A 15,762-nucleotide genomic window follows, 5' to 3' on the forward strand; every position below is an offset into this window, starting at 1 on the left:
GTAATTTTTTATATTTATGTGTTTCCCTTGCGTTCATTGCTTGATTTTGCTCGCAAGAAAGTGTCACTGATAGTCGTTGAATGTCACTCATAATTAAACTGAAATTATGAAAATGTCACAAATAGCAATCTAAAACCTTGGTAGCTATGCAATAAAGAGGAACAGTTTCTGCAACAATATTACCTGGGACAGTCTCCAGCTTTCCGGGACTGTCCCTTCAAAAACGGGACAGTTCACAACTATGCACTATTATTCGGTCATTATCATTTTGACATTGGGATTTTGGTCATTTTAACATCCCACGGACTATTGTCAGAAAGGTCGGAAGTTCAATAGATAATAACGAACAAGTCTATACGTAAAATATGGGATACATCATGTACACCTTTACTATTTAGAGGCCACACTGGATGTTTTAGACGGGAATTTCCATCAGAGAATGTGAAGTGTTTGATTCTAATTGATCTTTTACGGTGGTACCCCGCTCTAAGGCTGCAGTGATGCATACTTAAATGTTAACTTAACGAAAGAAATAATTCCATTCCAAAATGGCCGCCAGGTTTGCTCCCAAAAGCGTTAGTATGGAGAAAACAGACACAGAGTCGTCGTTATTCACACTTGTTTTAAGTTCACAGAGTTTAGCCTTGCATTCTGGTAACCTTTTGTTTCCATAGGCTATTTCCAAGACCCCACCCTTTGCGATCACCTGGCGTCGATATGCGTCTTGGGAGACGCTCCACGCTACGTGACGTCAGCTCGTCGCCGAATGCCGGAAGTTTTTGGGTTCTTCACTGTGGATACTCCTGCTTTGGGACATGATGGCCACGGCCGGGGGGCAGCAGTGGGTGCTAGTAGAGATGGTTCAGGCATTTTACGAGGTGAGCGTTCATGGGCTGGGAGATCGCCGAAACAGGGGATGGGGGGCAAAAGGAGAGAGGCTTCTCTACTGTTAACCCTAAACGTACGCTAACTAAAGGGTAACTCAGCAACCAGTCACGTGGCACGCGGACTCTTTGGTGAGACGGGACCGTTCACTCGTAGATGGGAGTGGCCTTCATAGCCTACTGTCAAGGTGGTAAAATAATCAACCTGCAGTGCTATAAAGGCACCCAGCCAAAATTTGTGGGAGGCTGTGGCGGTAGATCATAGTGTCAAACATTTAAAGACATCCTGCAGTGCCAACCAAGTTGATTCCCTAAGTAATTTTTTGTATTCCACTCTTTGCACGCGACCTCCCAGGTGTTTCCGGACTTCTCGTCTTCATTATATTTTGCCATTCTATCTGTTTTTTCCCCCCTTACCTTCACTTATTGCATTTTAATGTATGGTGTCAAACATTTAAAGACATCCTGCAGTGCCAACCAAGTTGATTCCCTAAGTAATTTTTTGTATTCCACTCTTTGCACGCGACCTCCCAGGTGTTTCCGGACTTCTCGTCTTCATTATATTTTGCCATTCTATCTGTTCCCCCCCCCCCCCCCCCTTACCTTCACTTGTTGTATTTTAATGTATGTTGCTGTGCGTACGACAATCTGCCAGATGTGTAGGAGAAACTACATTTCCGGGGAGGGGGCAAGGGTAACCTTGGGGACTTTTATTGATCCTATAGAAAGTGTCTGTCGTGTGGAAGCCGCAAGCTTTGATAAATGTATACAGTCTCATGGTTCTGAAGTGAACATGGCAAGAATGGAGGGGATGTCCACAGTCTGTAATTATGCTTTATTGTTAATTACATTTTGGGACATAATAAGAAAATATGTGAAACACGAACCTTGCATCTTCAGGAACCAAGCAAACAAGGGTAGAAGAGAAACAAGCATTTGCAATGCAGGCAGTCTTGCATATGTGACAGAGCTCTTGGAAATGACTGTGTTTTTTATTTTTGTTTGCATTAAAGCGATGATATTTTCATACCACTGTTGCCATTTGTATGACCTTGCTGTGCTGTAAAACTGGGAAATAGGTTAAAAGGGAGATGAGACGAGAGTAATATACAGGCTGAAAAAAAAGTAATCCTGAAAAAAGCAAACTCTGATAGGGAGTGCAAGTTTAAGAAAAGCATGTGAAATGTAAGCAGAAACAACCTGTTTACCTTTGCTCTTTTGCATTTATTATTCCAAAATTGATGAGCGTTTTTGCCTGAAAAGTTAAGGACACAACTACAGGGCCTGGAAAGGACCCTTTTTAATACCCATTTTTTATATCCTTGCAAGATGTATGCAGTATGGTTTAAAAAGACCACATCCCTGAACACAGTGCTGCGCTACACATTTTAAAAAGTAAAATACGGAAAACAGCTGTTAAGGATCACATTGAAGGTTTTCTATTCTATGCATCAACTGGGTATTGCAATACCTACAGAAATGGTGTGCTTCGCTACCCGGGGAAAACAATGTTGTTCAATGAAAGGCGAGACAATGTAAGTAAACTCTGTAAAGTGGCGCTAATGTGTGGGGTTGTGAAGAAAACGAATCTGGCCACTTTGCAACCACTTTGTCTTGCTTTTTTTTTTGTATTTTGAACCTTTTTTTTTAATATATTCTCCAACCCGGGCTCCACGTTGGAATAGAAAAATTTCAGAAAAAGACGAGATCTGCAGCCAGATGTTTTTCTTTTTTGGATCTATTTAACAAGGGAGCAAATACAGTAGAGGAAAGAGAGGATAAGAGCAGTTTGTTGAAGTCATGGCTTTCAGCAAGTGAGGCAGGACTGAAAGAGAGGGAAGAAGAGGAAGAAAGAATGAAGGGGGGAGAGCTGCCAGCCGGAGACATGAACACTGTAGGGAGGTGGGTGGTGTGAGATGGGTGTAGCGAGGGAGGAGAGGTTCATAATATTCACACTTTGGTGCAGCAGAAACCCATGCAATCTGTTGGATTTATTGAGAGCAGACCAAAGACGAGCAGAGGAGGAAACCTAATGCTGCAGCTAACCACAGAATCACGTTACCGTCCAAAACATGAAGCACGCCGTATGTGAAGCGAGCACCGTGCAAATACACAAGCCGGGGAAAGCAAAAAAAAAGTGTGCAGGAACTAACATACATAAAAACTAAGAGTGAGACCATGCGTAACAGGGGCAGTTGCTGGGAGAGTTCAAAACATCAAAAGGCAGGACTAATTAAGCATTTCCACCAAGCAAGAGCAGGCATTTAAAAAGGGTGCTAACGTGAGTCAATAGAAAAGATGAGAGGCGCTTTAAGCACATATTCTGGATACCTCATGCCTCGCAGAGCAGCGCATTCGCTGCCTAGGCTCGACCTTAAAAGGAAGAATAAACAAAATCTTTTTAGCGACATTCATAAACCTCAAAATGCAACTGGACAAATCGGAAACCATTGTTTGAAGTCAAATATTTTATTGCGCTGTTCAGTGTGGAGGACACATTCTTCTGCTATTGTTTGGATCTCAAATTATTTCATCATCTCTTTATATATGTTGTATATGGCATGATTAAGTCTTTTCTGGACATAATTGACCGTAACCACGTTTTCAGCTGGCGCAGACCAATGAAGTTTCTTTTAGCCTCAAAGAAGATATTGGATTAGCCAAGATAATCTGTTGTAGCTTCTCAACCTATGTTTAATTTTTTTTTTTTAAGAAAGCTCTCTGTTGGTTGCATTTTTGCAAACTATGTCTGCATGTTCTGCCCCTGAAGAGTACCTAAACATACTTGATAATACAGTTAACTCGGGTGAGGGTAGCAAAGAGTCAATGCCTTGGTTTTGAGCAACGGTGTCTTGTGTGTTTCTCTCTTCCCATTTTTGAGGATTTAGTCCATACCACCATTCTCTAAAATAAGCCCTCAGTATTTTTGAAAGATGGAGCTGTAATCACTCATTGGATTTTAATGAGTGTGATTAATGTATTATCATGCTGTATGGAACTCATCATCCCTCTATAACCTCGGATAAACCTTGACTGCCCACTTTTGGAGAGTTAGTTGTATAAGGCTTATTGAATTGGAATGTAATATCTTAGGCAATGGGGCAGCAATAAAAAAAGCAATATCTGTTGGACTTAGCCCTCTATGCAGGGTCACCCCCAAACATTTTGTTGTCTACCCTCCAGTTTTCCTAACTTATTTCTGTTGGCTTTTAGGGCTCTGTGCACTATATCACTGCTAACTAACGATTAAGTGCTTGTGCTGTGTCTCTCCTTTTAAACATGGTAAAATTGGTGTGCATCCAATTGGCATATTTAATTTACTTATAAGTTCCTAGCAAAGTTGTTCTGCTTGTCCCCAGGGCCTGTAAATGAAATGCTTCTAGTCGGCGTGCAGCAACTATTGTCACCCCCTTAAGTAGCTCTTCAAGATGTCTCAGGCCTATCACTGCAGCTTGTAGTGTAGTTTTAAACTGCCATTTCGACCTTGCAAATTGAACTTTGGTCTGACACAATAAAAAAAAAGTATTGATGCACAACCTTTCATCAATATGGCCGTATCTGATCCCCAACTGTCCGCAACGTCGTATCAACGAGTGGGCAGTTCGAATACTCAATTCGTCCTATTCCTTAGTTTTCCTAGAGTAGCCAGTATTAAAAAATACCGACATCTCGCTCTTCTCCGGGCTCCCGGCTCAATAATTCCGGAATTATCGGGTGGTGAAAGGTTGTGCATCAATACTTTTTGATTGTTTCGTTTGGAGACTGCATTATAGAGCAACGAGTAAGCAGCAGAGAAGGGTACTTCAAGAAACACGTGTAAATTAAGATTGTATTGGATGCACAGATTTCTTAAAAGTTCGAGGAGCACACACAACCAAACCGAACGCTCCCTCTATGTTTCAGTCTTTTTCATTGTTCGGCGCGTTTCGAACCTCTTATTACTTTGGAGTTTTTGTTCTCGTGTAGGAAACGATGATCTGCCACGCCAGAACTTGAAAAGCGCAAATATTGATGTTACACAATGAACTAACAAACAAAAGCGGAAAGAAGACGCAAATTAAAAGGATAAAGTTTGGCAGTAGACTGATTGGACAAGTCAACGTGAGTGTACAACTACTAAAATGAGAACACAACTAGTCTGGGTCCTTAAGAGAATCCCAAAGTAATAAGAGGTTCGAAACTCGTAATTGGAAATATTTGGGGAGATCCTTATCCAAACCTATCTGTTTAGAGGGCATTTTCAATGAACTGGCAAGCCCAATATAATTAAAACAGCATTGGAACCTCCAAGAGCCTTTTACAGCAAGATGTTCACAACATAGAGAATCACACTGATGAAAACCTCTACATTATGTCAAAACTGTTGACTGGTCATATGAGCGCTATATAGTTTTGTTTTTTCAGCAGAAAGAATAGACATATGTTGAGAAATTGTTTTTCTTGCACAATTACAGCTTAGAAGTGAAAAACTGTACATTTTGGTGGAGTAGATTTAAGTGTACAAAAATTGTTTGAATGTGTTCCTTAGGACATGTATAAGTCTATATAAGAATTCTAAAAATGGTTATGAATAATTGTGAGTAAATACACAGGCCAAGACAATTCATTTCCTTTGCGTAGACCAAAAAATGGTGATGGGTTAAAAAAAAAAAATACGTTCAGTTAGACTCTGGTATTTTCTTGTCCTAACCATTTGGTATCTTTGTCTTGAGTCACATGACTGGGTGTATTTGGCCTGTGTATATTCCTCCCAGACAGTAAGACAAAGGAGATTGGGTGTTGGCAGAATGGTAGGAGCATAGCTGTTATCCCCTGGCTCAATACCATTTCAAAGGGGCTGCCTCAGCACACTTACAAAAAACTTGACAACAGTCTATTGTCACCTCAGATCCCTTGGAGCCCAGACTGGCCAGGAAATGAAATTCCAGAACTAGATGTGGGGAAATCTATAAGTTTATCCCACTTCAAAGGCTGGCACCAGCTATAAATACTTTACCCTCAGACCAACTCCTCAGCACACTGCTGGAGCTGTGGAAGACAACAGAAGGACTGCCTTATCCAGGGCACTGCCATGCAGCTTGAGCCCTGCTTTGTTTCTCAGAGGACTACCCTGCTGCTGCCAAAGGACTGCCTTGTACTCCAGAGGACTACCCTGCTTACTGAGACTTGCTTTGTTGCTTGAAAGAGAGAGGACCATCTCCTTGAGCCCAGAACGACCAGATTGACGCTAAGGGTCAGGTGTCATCTGCTGCATAATTTGCAGATAAAAAAAAAAAAAAGATGTTTCTAGTTTAAACGGTTCAAAAGTTGCAAAAAAAACAGCACCACGTGTTGCTGCGCATGGAAGGCCTTTTGCAAAGGTTAACTGGTAGCCTTTCTGTTGCTTATTGCTATATTTTGGTATTAAACCAGTACTAATGAGGTGCCTGTAAAGCCCAGACAGTATTAACAAGTGTATAAATGACAAAACAATGAAGTATTACTTTATATTAATTTGCTGCATTGCGCCACATAATTTAACTTTTCTTGCTGCAATATTTACTCAAACCTGCACCATAATTTGGTCCTCTCCTGCCGCATAATTCTAGTGGCCCTGAATATAACTGGTGCTCGTATAAAGCACTCCAATGTTTCTTGGTTGAGTTTGCATTATATTTAAAAAATTGTAGAAAAAAGCACTAAAAGGTAAAAATAAAGCCTTCACAAAAGGAAAGACCAATAGATGCACATTTGCTGGCTGATTTGTACAAATTGAGATGAGAAAACCTGAGTAATTTGCTGTTTCCCTGCTTAAATTTTGTGTTCTTAGGTAAATATTTAATTTCATCAATACTTTCCCCTTCATTTTCACCTATGAAAGCATGGTAAAATACGTGAATTCAGACTACCAATGGCAGAGCGCTGTCACTTTTAACAAGTGGTTCTCAGTGGAGTGCTATAATGTCAAAGCTTCCACATCTTAAAGAAGTACACATTTTATGTTTAGATTTGAAGAGACTTTATATTCTACGTGATGTTTGTTGTATGATGTACATAGCAAATATCTTCAGGACTCTGCTCGTGCATGGGCTCTAAGATCCAAGCCAGACCCTTGGCTCAGCTCTTACTCCTTTATCCCTGCTAATTTGTTGGCTTGCCCATGCCTAACGGGAATGCCCATGTACAGCACATGGAACATACCCATGCTGCAAAGTAGCACTTACCTTTTCTTTCCATTACGTTGGGTAACTCTCCAACGCAAATCAGCATGTGCGTTGGAAAGTAGGCTACAGCACAACACTTTGTCCCGGGTTTGCATCACTTTTTTGTGACGCTAACCTGGTGAAAAAAGTTAATTTCCCCTGGAGTCCGTGGCGGCCAGTAATTTTATCAGGAAGGGGGCACACATACACACTCGCACATAAACCCATTCACAAGACTCACTCAAATGCACATGTATATACATACATGCACGCACCAACATAAAAAAAAAAAATTTGCGTTCAGTACTGCTGTCTGGGAGGGAAGCTTTGGGAGTCCCAAGAGGGATGGGATTGCAGCCTTCCATCATGAGCTGACCCAGGGTCAGCCAAGGAGGGAAGGCAGCAGTCCCTCACTCGTTGCGGAGTGGGATGGGGTCAGTGAGACTTCTGAACCCACCCGACTCTCTGACGACGTGTCACTGATTGACACTGGGCACTTCATGGCTTAAAACTGAAGCACCCAGGTCAGAGGCATTCCGTGACGCTCCCCCTTGTCATGAGGGAGAGGGCATTTAGGTCATTTTGCCATGCTGAAGAGGTCACACCCACAGGGCTGTGAAATCCTCAGCCTGGCAAAGTTCAGCCAGGAGCCTGAGTATTTATCTCCTCTACAGCTCCTAGCTGTCTGCCCTGAACAAGAAGCGTGTCTGTCAGGCTGACCAATGCTCAGCCTGATGGACCCTCTTCTTGCCAGGGGACAAAGGTGGGAGCATGGCCATGCAGCATGTATGGATGGGCCCTTGCAGCCATGAGTCTTTCTGCACATTTTCTGGCAGTCTGTCTTATAGTGTGTATAGCATGTAATATATTTTTGAATTGTCCTCCATACACAGTGCTTTGACTGTCGGGCTGGGACCGCATAGGTCTATAAACACACAAGTCACTTGTCCCCAGTGCACCAACTGGTAATACATACAGCTATCTGAAATAATCATTAACCTAGAGGTGGGAGAACCGCTGAAAGCGTAACCAGACTTTAGCCTGAAGCCAGGCCCTGGTTCTGATTGGCGTCCCGTAGGAAGCCAAGGTTTCTTGAGGCTTCTGCCTGCCACCCTCACTCTACCCTCATGCACAAAAAGGTAAAGCAAAACATTAACATTTGAGGTAAAAAGGAGAGGCAAATAAATACCAATTTAGTGGCTGATTGGTACAAAGTGAAACTAGAAAACTAGGATTAACTATGGCTTCCCCCACTTAACCAAATTTTGTGATATTAGCTAAGTATTTTATTTTACCCATCTTTTTTCTTCGCAATTGCATATGAAAGCACCTTCAAATACATGAGTTCTGAGTACCAGCTGTGTAAAACTTATGGTGTTAAATTTAATAGACTATAATTCTGCTTTACTTATAAGACTCTGGGCTGTACAAAGGATTTACATAACAACTGTCCGGACAGGAATGGTTCTAAGTTCATGTTTAAAAGCTATCACTTTAATAAATCCTTCTCAGTGCAGTGCTAAAATGTGACACATTAAATACAAAGGGGCTTATTTACCAGCCCCTTGCATTGCTGGTACGTAACACCGGCGGCACAAGAGGCTTTTAAAATAAGCCCCTGAACTTCTACATATTAAAGAAATGTATTTATTTTTAATTTGAAGACTCGTTTATCATATTGTAAGTGATGTTTGGTGTATGATTTTCATGGCAAACATGTTCAGTTCTCTGCTCATGCAGAGGCTCTAAGAGCTAAGCCAGACATTTAGCTCGGTTATGACTAGGTTCACCCTGTTAATTTGTTGGCTCGCCCACCTCCATATTAACCAACTGAGCTTTACTCTCAGAATAATGGATTTCCCACAGATCACGGACTACCAAATTATGTGGCCGCATTGACTAAATTATGCAGCAGTAAAAAGAAAATTATGATGCATATTGTGACACTTTTTGTGATGGTATTACTTCATTATATTGGCATTTTTACAAATCAACACTGTAGGAGCAAATGTTTCAGCTCCTTAGTACCGTTTTAATGCTTAAAGTGTGCATATGTTGTATGTGGTGATCAAACTTGTGCTCGTACCATGTGATTTTATGGCTCTTATGCATGAACTTGAGGTGAAAAGGAGCGACTGGTTGCTCTTGACTGATTCAAATGTATGGATGGAATAGAAGTGTATTGAGTGCCTTGTGGCCTATGTTTGCACTATTTTCGTATGAGATAAAGGGTATCGACCTTCAGAAGTGCAAACAATGTTTTACACAGTTAAAAGGCACATCAGATCACCCAGTCTCCTTCTACAGAAGCTTCTTTTAGGGCAAGTGGTGAAGGCTCCCCCAGATCGGAGGAGCTGCACAAATGGGGATTTCGCTGGGCCGACATTGTGTTGGGAGTCGCTGCCGCCCCTCAGCAAGGCGGGTGGCATGTGGATTTGGCGGGGACGTTATTCCCAGAGGCACTTTTGATTGCCTACAGGGGTGTACGTCAGAAGGCCCACGATTACCCGTCCATAAAAGGGGGAGTCGCGTCCGCACCGCTCTCGCCACACAGCAACCAGGGGACCAGGAATTTATTTGTCCCGCCCACAATTCCCACAAAAAAATAGGGTTTTGCTGTTCATTTTGTGGGAGTACTTGTTTTTTTGGTCTTTAACTAATATTTTCCTTTCTAGGTGGTCGATTGCTGTTGTTGTAGTTTGTTTTGTAGCCTTGCAGGTGAGGCTGTGATGGGGGATGGGGGGGGGGGAGGGGGTAAATTTGGCATTACCTTTCCATACCTTTGCGTGACAGAGAGGTAGTGGGACCCTCCTATGAGTTGCTAACATGAGGTCGTACAGTGGATCAAGGGGTGCGGGAGTTCAGAGCGATCTCTGGCATCTGGCCCTACTGGCCAACCACCAGCGCATGCGCAGTGGACATGAGGATAGCACTGGCCCTTGGGGGAGGGGGGTGAGGAAGTGATGGGTGTAGGGAGTGCCCGAGGTGGTTATCCTGGTGGACAGATGGGCCCTCCTACACAGGTGTACCTCCGAGAGGGGATGTGGGAAGTTGAGGTACTCCCCTAAGGAGGGACCCACCACAGTTCTTTGTGGGGAAAGTCTGGGCCTGGACCAGGGAACTATTATGGGGACCAGTCATGATCTCACTCGAGGGCATAATTTGGGGTACGGAGGAACATGTCCAGATAGTGGTCAGAAATAGGATGTCTAGTGTCTCTAAGGTTAGGCATACATCACCATGTGTTAATAAAGCTGTAAATATTAAAGGTTATTGCGTATGAATAATTGAAATATGTGTTCTCTGCTAATAATGTTTTTTTAAATAAAATAAGTCCGGGACTTACGATCCCTAATCAAAAGGATTGAGCATCGTTTATGTCTAAAGGGAGTGGGGGTTGGATGGATGTGGCTTTGGCTGTGTGGTTGGGGGGGGGGAGGACTCGTTGATGCTGGGCCATGTGTGACGCAACAGTACTTGCAGCACCCACAATACACTTTGCTAAACACAACTATTACTTGGAAGGTGAGCAGATGGACAAGGAAGGCAGGGCCATTAAATACAATCATTTATAGAAGCCGATGACAGAATATACCTTTTTATCATTAAAGATTCTGTTTAAATAGTTTTTTGAATTGTATATCTTATGAATGGTTTCGAGGCGCTAAGAAAAGAAAAAGTAATTAACATTTATATTTTGTCTTGAATACTTGTTACAGCTCCTTGGGGCTCACAAGCGTTGAGAAAGCGTTATGTAAATGCTGATATAATAATACATTGTAATTGTCTAGTTCGCTTACATTTTAGTAATACGTTTTATTGAAGGAGTGTCACGCATATAATCATACACAAACTATCAGCGATATTACATTCAATGGCATAACCAAAGCTGAAGACACTGAATAGAATGAGTCCATGCGGGCAAAGATAAATTGAAACCAGCGCAGTATCTTAAGTGCGTAGAACCCCCATCAGGAGAAAAGATGAAGGAGAAAGAAAGAAGAACAAAGGGAAAAAAAAATAACTACCCCACCCCCCCACTACCTTCCTACCCTGCCCCCCCCCCTCCCTATGGTCCTTGTCCACCACATTTGTGCCGTTCTAGTCAAGCTAGCCCTGTTCTCCACCCTGCGTCTCTGAGAGACGTAACATCTAAGATACCGGGGGAAGGTGACCTCACGGAACTCAAAAGACAGCAGGGACAAAAAGGGCTGCCACAGCTCTGCATATTTTGCTCCCTTCCCAGCAGCTGTTAGAGAGTTTTTCTAGCCAGAGGCGATATAACCACCTATACAGTGTAGGGACAATCCGCCAGTGAGCGATAATGTTCTGCAGCGCTGAGCCCAGCGCAATCGCAATCAGGCGACCTCTACGGGAGCGCAGCGTGTATGTCGGGATTTGGGAGCCCCAAGAGGACATATGATGGGAGACGGGGAATCTCTGTATCTCTGTATCAAAGTGAGCGTCCACTTCATCCAGAACCGGTTTCCAATATCCCTGAAGGTGTGTACGATCCCAGAGCAAATGCACCAAAGTCCCCACTTGTCCACAGCCCCGCCAACACACTGCCTCTCTGGTGTGATCCATTTCGTGAATGCGTTCAGGGGTGTAATACCAATTCTTCACAATTTTTGTTAGGGTGTCTGTAAGCCCCATATGATAGGCGGAGTGACGCGCCCTATAATAAATACCCTCCCATTCTTTGGGGCAAAAAGTCCTGTCTAATTCCCTCTCCCAGGGGGCCCTGCTAGAACTATAAATATACGTATATTTAGTCAGTAGCATCTTATAGAGGTCAGATATTAATTTCTTATCTGTCTTGCGCATGATGAACCAGTACTCATAGGGAGTAAGACGTCTGTCAGCCACGGATCGCACCTGCTCACTAAGAGCCCAATGTCGAGCCTGCAAGTAAAGTAGTCTCTCCCCTTCCGACAGCCCATATTCCTGCCAAAAATGAGAGAAGGGAATCACCCCCTAAGCTGCATATAAATGGAAAAGAAACTAGCATCCCGCTGTCTGCCCGCTCGCATAGGCCGCAGTGTCTAATCCTGGAGTGAAATCCGGATTGTCCAAGATTGGGTTAAGGGGGGACGGGAAAGTGGTAAAGTCATGGCTAATGTTCGTCTTGTCCCAAACTTCTAGGGACCCATGTGATATGTGAGGCGTTTAAGTTGGGGGGGTCGTGGTGTTTGCGAAGGAAGGGGATTTCTTGTAAAGGTCTACCTGCCACAGCCTGGTCCTGAAAGAGCCAGTGCTTTTCAGACTCCCAATATCCACTCCATTAGAAGGCGTAACTGAGCCGTCTGAAAATATAATGTCAAATCTGGGAGACCAATCCCTCCGTGCTCTGGCGGGAGCATCGCTATTCGGAATTTGAGACACAGCTTCCTTCCATTCCATATAAATTGGGTCAATTCTGATTGTAAGTTTTATCCAACCCTTAGGGGGACGTAGGGGAATGGTGCAAAATAAATATAAGACCTGTGGAAGGACAGTCATCTTTATTGCTGCGACCCTGCCTAGCCATGACCGAGGGTAGTGTTTCCATCGCCCCAATACCTTCCGAGTCTTAGACCGTAACTGAGCATAATCGATGTCCAATGTGTCTCTCAAAGATGGGGCCAACCTAATCCCCAGGTAGGGAACCGCCTCCGTCGCCCACTGAATGGGAAACGCCTTAAACAGCAGATCCCGAGTGTGTTTCTCTAGGGACCAATCCAGGGCCACTGATTTGCTCATGTTGACCTTGAACCCTGAAATCCGGCCAAAGGAGTCTAAGTCTGCGATACAGGCAGGTCGCGCGACCGCGGGTTGAGAACGATATCAAGACATAGTCAGTATACAAGCTGATCTTGTGCACGTAGCCCCCGAATTTGATCCCTGTGACGTCTGGGTTAAGCCTCAACTTCTACGCCAAAGGCTCCATATAAAAAGCAAAAAGGAGGGGTGATAATGGGCAGCCTTGTCTTGTTCCCCTCTCTATAGCAAACCGAGGGGAGGTAAAACAGTTGACTCGTACTGTAGCCGTCGGGAATCTATAACAAGTCAGCACATGAGTTTTTTTTAAACTTTGGACCCATACCTGCCTTCTCAAGAACCCTCGCCAAATAGTGCCAGTGGACCCTATCAAACGCCTTCTCGGCACCGATGGCTAGCATCATAGATTCCCCAACAATCCGTGTGACCTTCTCGATAAGATGCAGGGCCCTTTTAGTATTGTCCGAGGTCTGGCGTTCCGGAATAAAACCGGCCTGATCCGAATCAATTAAACCCCCCATGTGTGGTCCAAGGCGAGCAGCCAAGATCCCTGTATACAATTTGAGGTCAACGTTGAATAGTGAAATAGGTCGGTACGCCTCACACCGAGCTCGGTCCTTTCCCCGCTTCGGTACAACTGCAATGGAGACCTCCAAGAGGTCACTCGGGATTGCTTCTGACTCTGAAAAGGAATTGAAAAGGGGCAACAGTATTGAAACAATTTGCACACAGAATGTTTTATAAAAGCTCGCGGGAAACTCATCAGGCCCCGGGGTTGGTGCATATACTGAGCCAATAGCAAACCGAGTAGTGCCTAAGGAAAACCTATAGATTAACAACCTTCCCTTAATCTCTGCTAATTTATCCAGGACCTTACCCTTAAATCTTTGGGACACAAGTATAGCCACCCCGCCGTCTTGGTGGAGCTAGAAGAGAAAAACTGTAGGGGAAACTTCCGGGACCGAAGAGGCTGGCAGTCTCGTTGTAAGAGATGCGTCTCCTGCAGGAGGCAAATGTCGGCTTGTTCCAAACAGAGTAAGACAGCCCTGCGTTTGACTGGATTATTCAGCCCCCTCGCGTTAACTGTAAGTATTTTCAGTTTCGTAACCGGCATCTAACCACGTTGTGTTTGGACAGCCATCGAAGTTTACTAACCAGGGAGAGACCGTGCGTCCCCTCGAATGCCAAATCCCCCAGTTTTGCGATCTCAGTTGTTCAGAACATGCCTAGGCTCTTGGTGGACAAAGGACAGCTGAATCCCTCCCAACCCCCAAAAAAGGAGAAAAATCCTGAAAAGGGGCCGGTGAGTGATCTCTGAAAGGGCATGCATTTGGCGGGCCTTTTTAAAGGATCTCCTCCTTTGTGCAATAATCTTGTACACAAATTAAGATATCGGGAGGTGGAGCAGAGGCGGAACGCAGGGGACCCACCCGTTGTGCTCTGTCGATGCGGAGCTCCACGTCAGAAGGGTGCCCCAGAATGTGATTAAAGAGTTCTCGGGTAAAACAAAAAAGGTCCTTTGTGTCCTCGGACAATTTCACTCCTCTAATCCTGATGTTATGGAGTCGGGAGCGATTTTCTAAATCCTCCAGGTGGGTCTGAAGGTCCACCTGCTGATCATGGATTTGTATTATTTCCTGCTGTATTGCCTCCACTTCTGCATCCCGCAAGGCCACTGAATCACCAGATCATCTACCCCCATGCCCTTTTAGTTGGAAACTGTGCACAAAATGTCTCCAGTTGAGAGTTGTGAGAAGCAAAGAGATTCAAGAACAGATATCCGAACCTGTGGCATCTCTCGAAACGCCCTTAGTGAGAGAGACAGATCTCAGGATGTTAGAAACTTCTAATGCTCAGCATCTGCTTAAACAATTGTCCTTCCGTTATCTATCTATTTATCTATATGTCTGTCTATCTATCTATCTATCTATCTATCTATCTATCTATCTATCTATCTATCTATCTATCTATCTATCTATCTATCTATCTATCTATCTATCTATCTTCAGGAAAGAAGATTTCAATCTCCTCTTTCTATCGATGCATGGCAATTGAATGTCTGAACCAGTGCATAGTGATGTTTTAGAATGTTCTGAAAGATATTTAAAGTTTCTCAGACTACAGACAATTCTCTCCAGTTTGAAACTGATGGCTTGCGTGTCACAGTCCATCTTTCCTGAGTCCTGCAATTTACGCTAGTCACCCATCCCAAACCATACCTGCTAAACTGGCATTGGTTGTTCGGATGTAGGGAGGCTCGGGGTCAAGCTAGACGTCCTAAGCTTCCATAGAGGCTGCATTGAGATCTGCCTTTTCACAGAAATTGTCTTGTTGTTCTCCATTGATGGCAGCATCCAGAACTTCAAGAGATTAGTTCCTAAATTTCTTATGTGTAACATTGCCCTTTTGACTATAAATACACAAGATGCTGTATCCCTTTGTACACTCGTTCAGAGTCCTGATTGTTCTTTTTTCGGTACGCATCTCCATATCAATATTTAGATTGGCTGTAAGGAAGGCTTATCACTCCTGACTGCCTGATAAAGAAATCTTCACCCTTTTATAATTTGACTAGCTTACCCGTCGCGTGTTGCTGCGATCTCAGAAGAAAGGAAATTTAAGGAAACTTGTTATGATAACATTCAATTTAGATTGTGTCATTTTTATTGAAACTTATTCATTTTAATATGGAAAACATTTTAAAGTGTTTTAATTCTGTTCATTTATTCGAGTGCTTGTGGATACAGGTTATTTTTTGTTTTTCCGACTGGTGCGTACACGAATAAATGAGAAGGTTTTCCGACGCTTGAGCTGGTCACATACAGTTGTCCATGTTAGAAGCACGGATTCTCCAAATCTAGTCCACACACTTGCAGCGATTGTCCTTGTGCTTTGTTGATGGTCAATGCAAAAGCGAGTCGCACCGTAAACTGAAA

At 43.5% G+C, this 15,762-nt stretch overlaps 1 protein-coding gene across 1 annotated transcript in view; it reads left to right on the top strand.

The window, feature by feature from the left end:
• Window positions 1-601: 601 nt before the first annotated feature.
• The window catches only part of SPTLC1 (serine palmitoyltransferase long chain base subunit 1), a 346,713-nt gene continuing 331,552 nt past the window's right edge, over window positions 602-15,762 (top strand). The window contains exon 1 of the mRNA XM_086961127.1: window positions 602-878. Coding sequence (XP_086817253.1) covers window positions 816-878 — 63 coding nt within the window. The 5' untranslated portion in view covers window positions 602-815. The remainder of the gene's footprint in view (window positions 879-15,762) is intronic.

The sequence above is a fragment of the Lissotriton vulgaris genome, chromosome 3_1 (assembly GCF_964263255.1).
Source record: "Lissotriton vulgaris chromosome 3_1, aLisVul1.2, whole genome shotgun sequence".
NCBI classification, from domain to species: Eukaryota; Metazoa; Chordata; class Amphibia; order Caudata; family Salamandridae; genus Lissotriton; species Lissotriton vulgaris.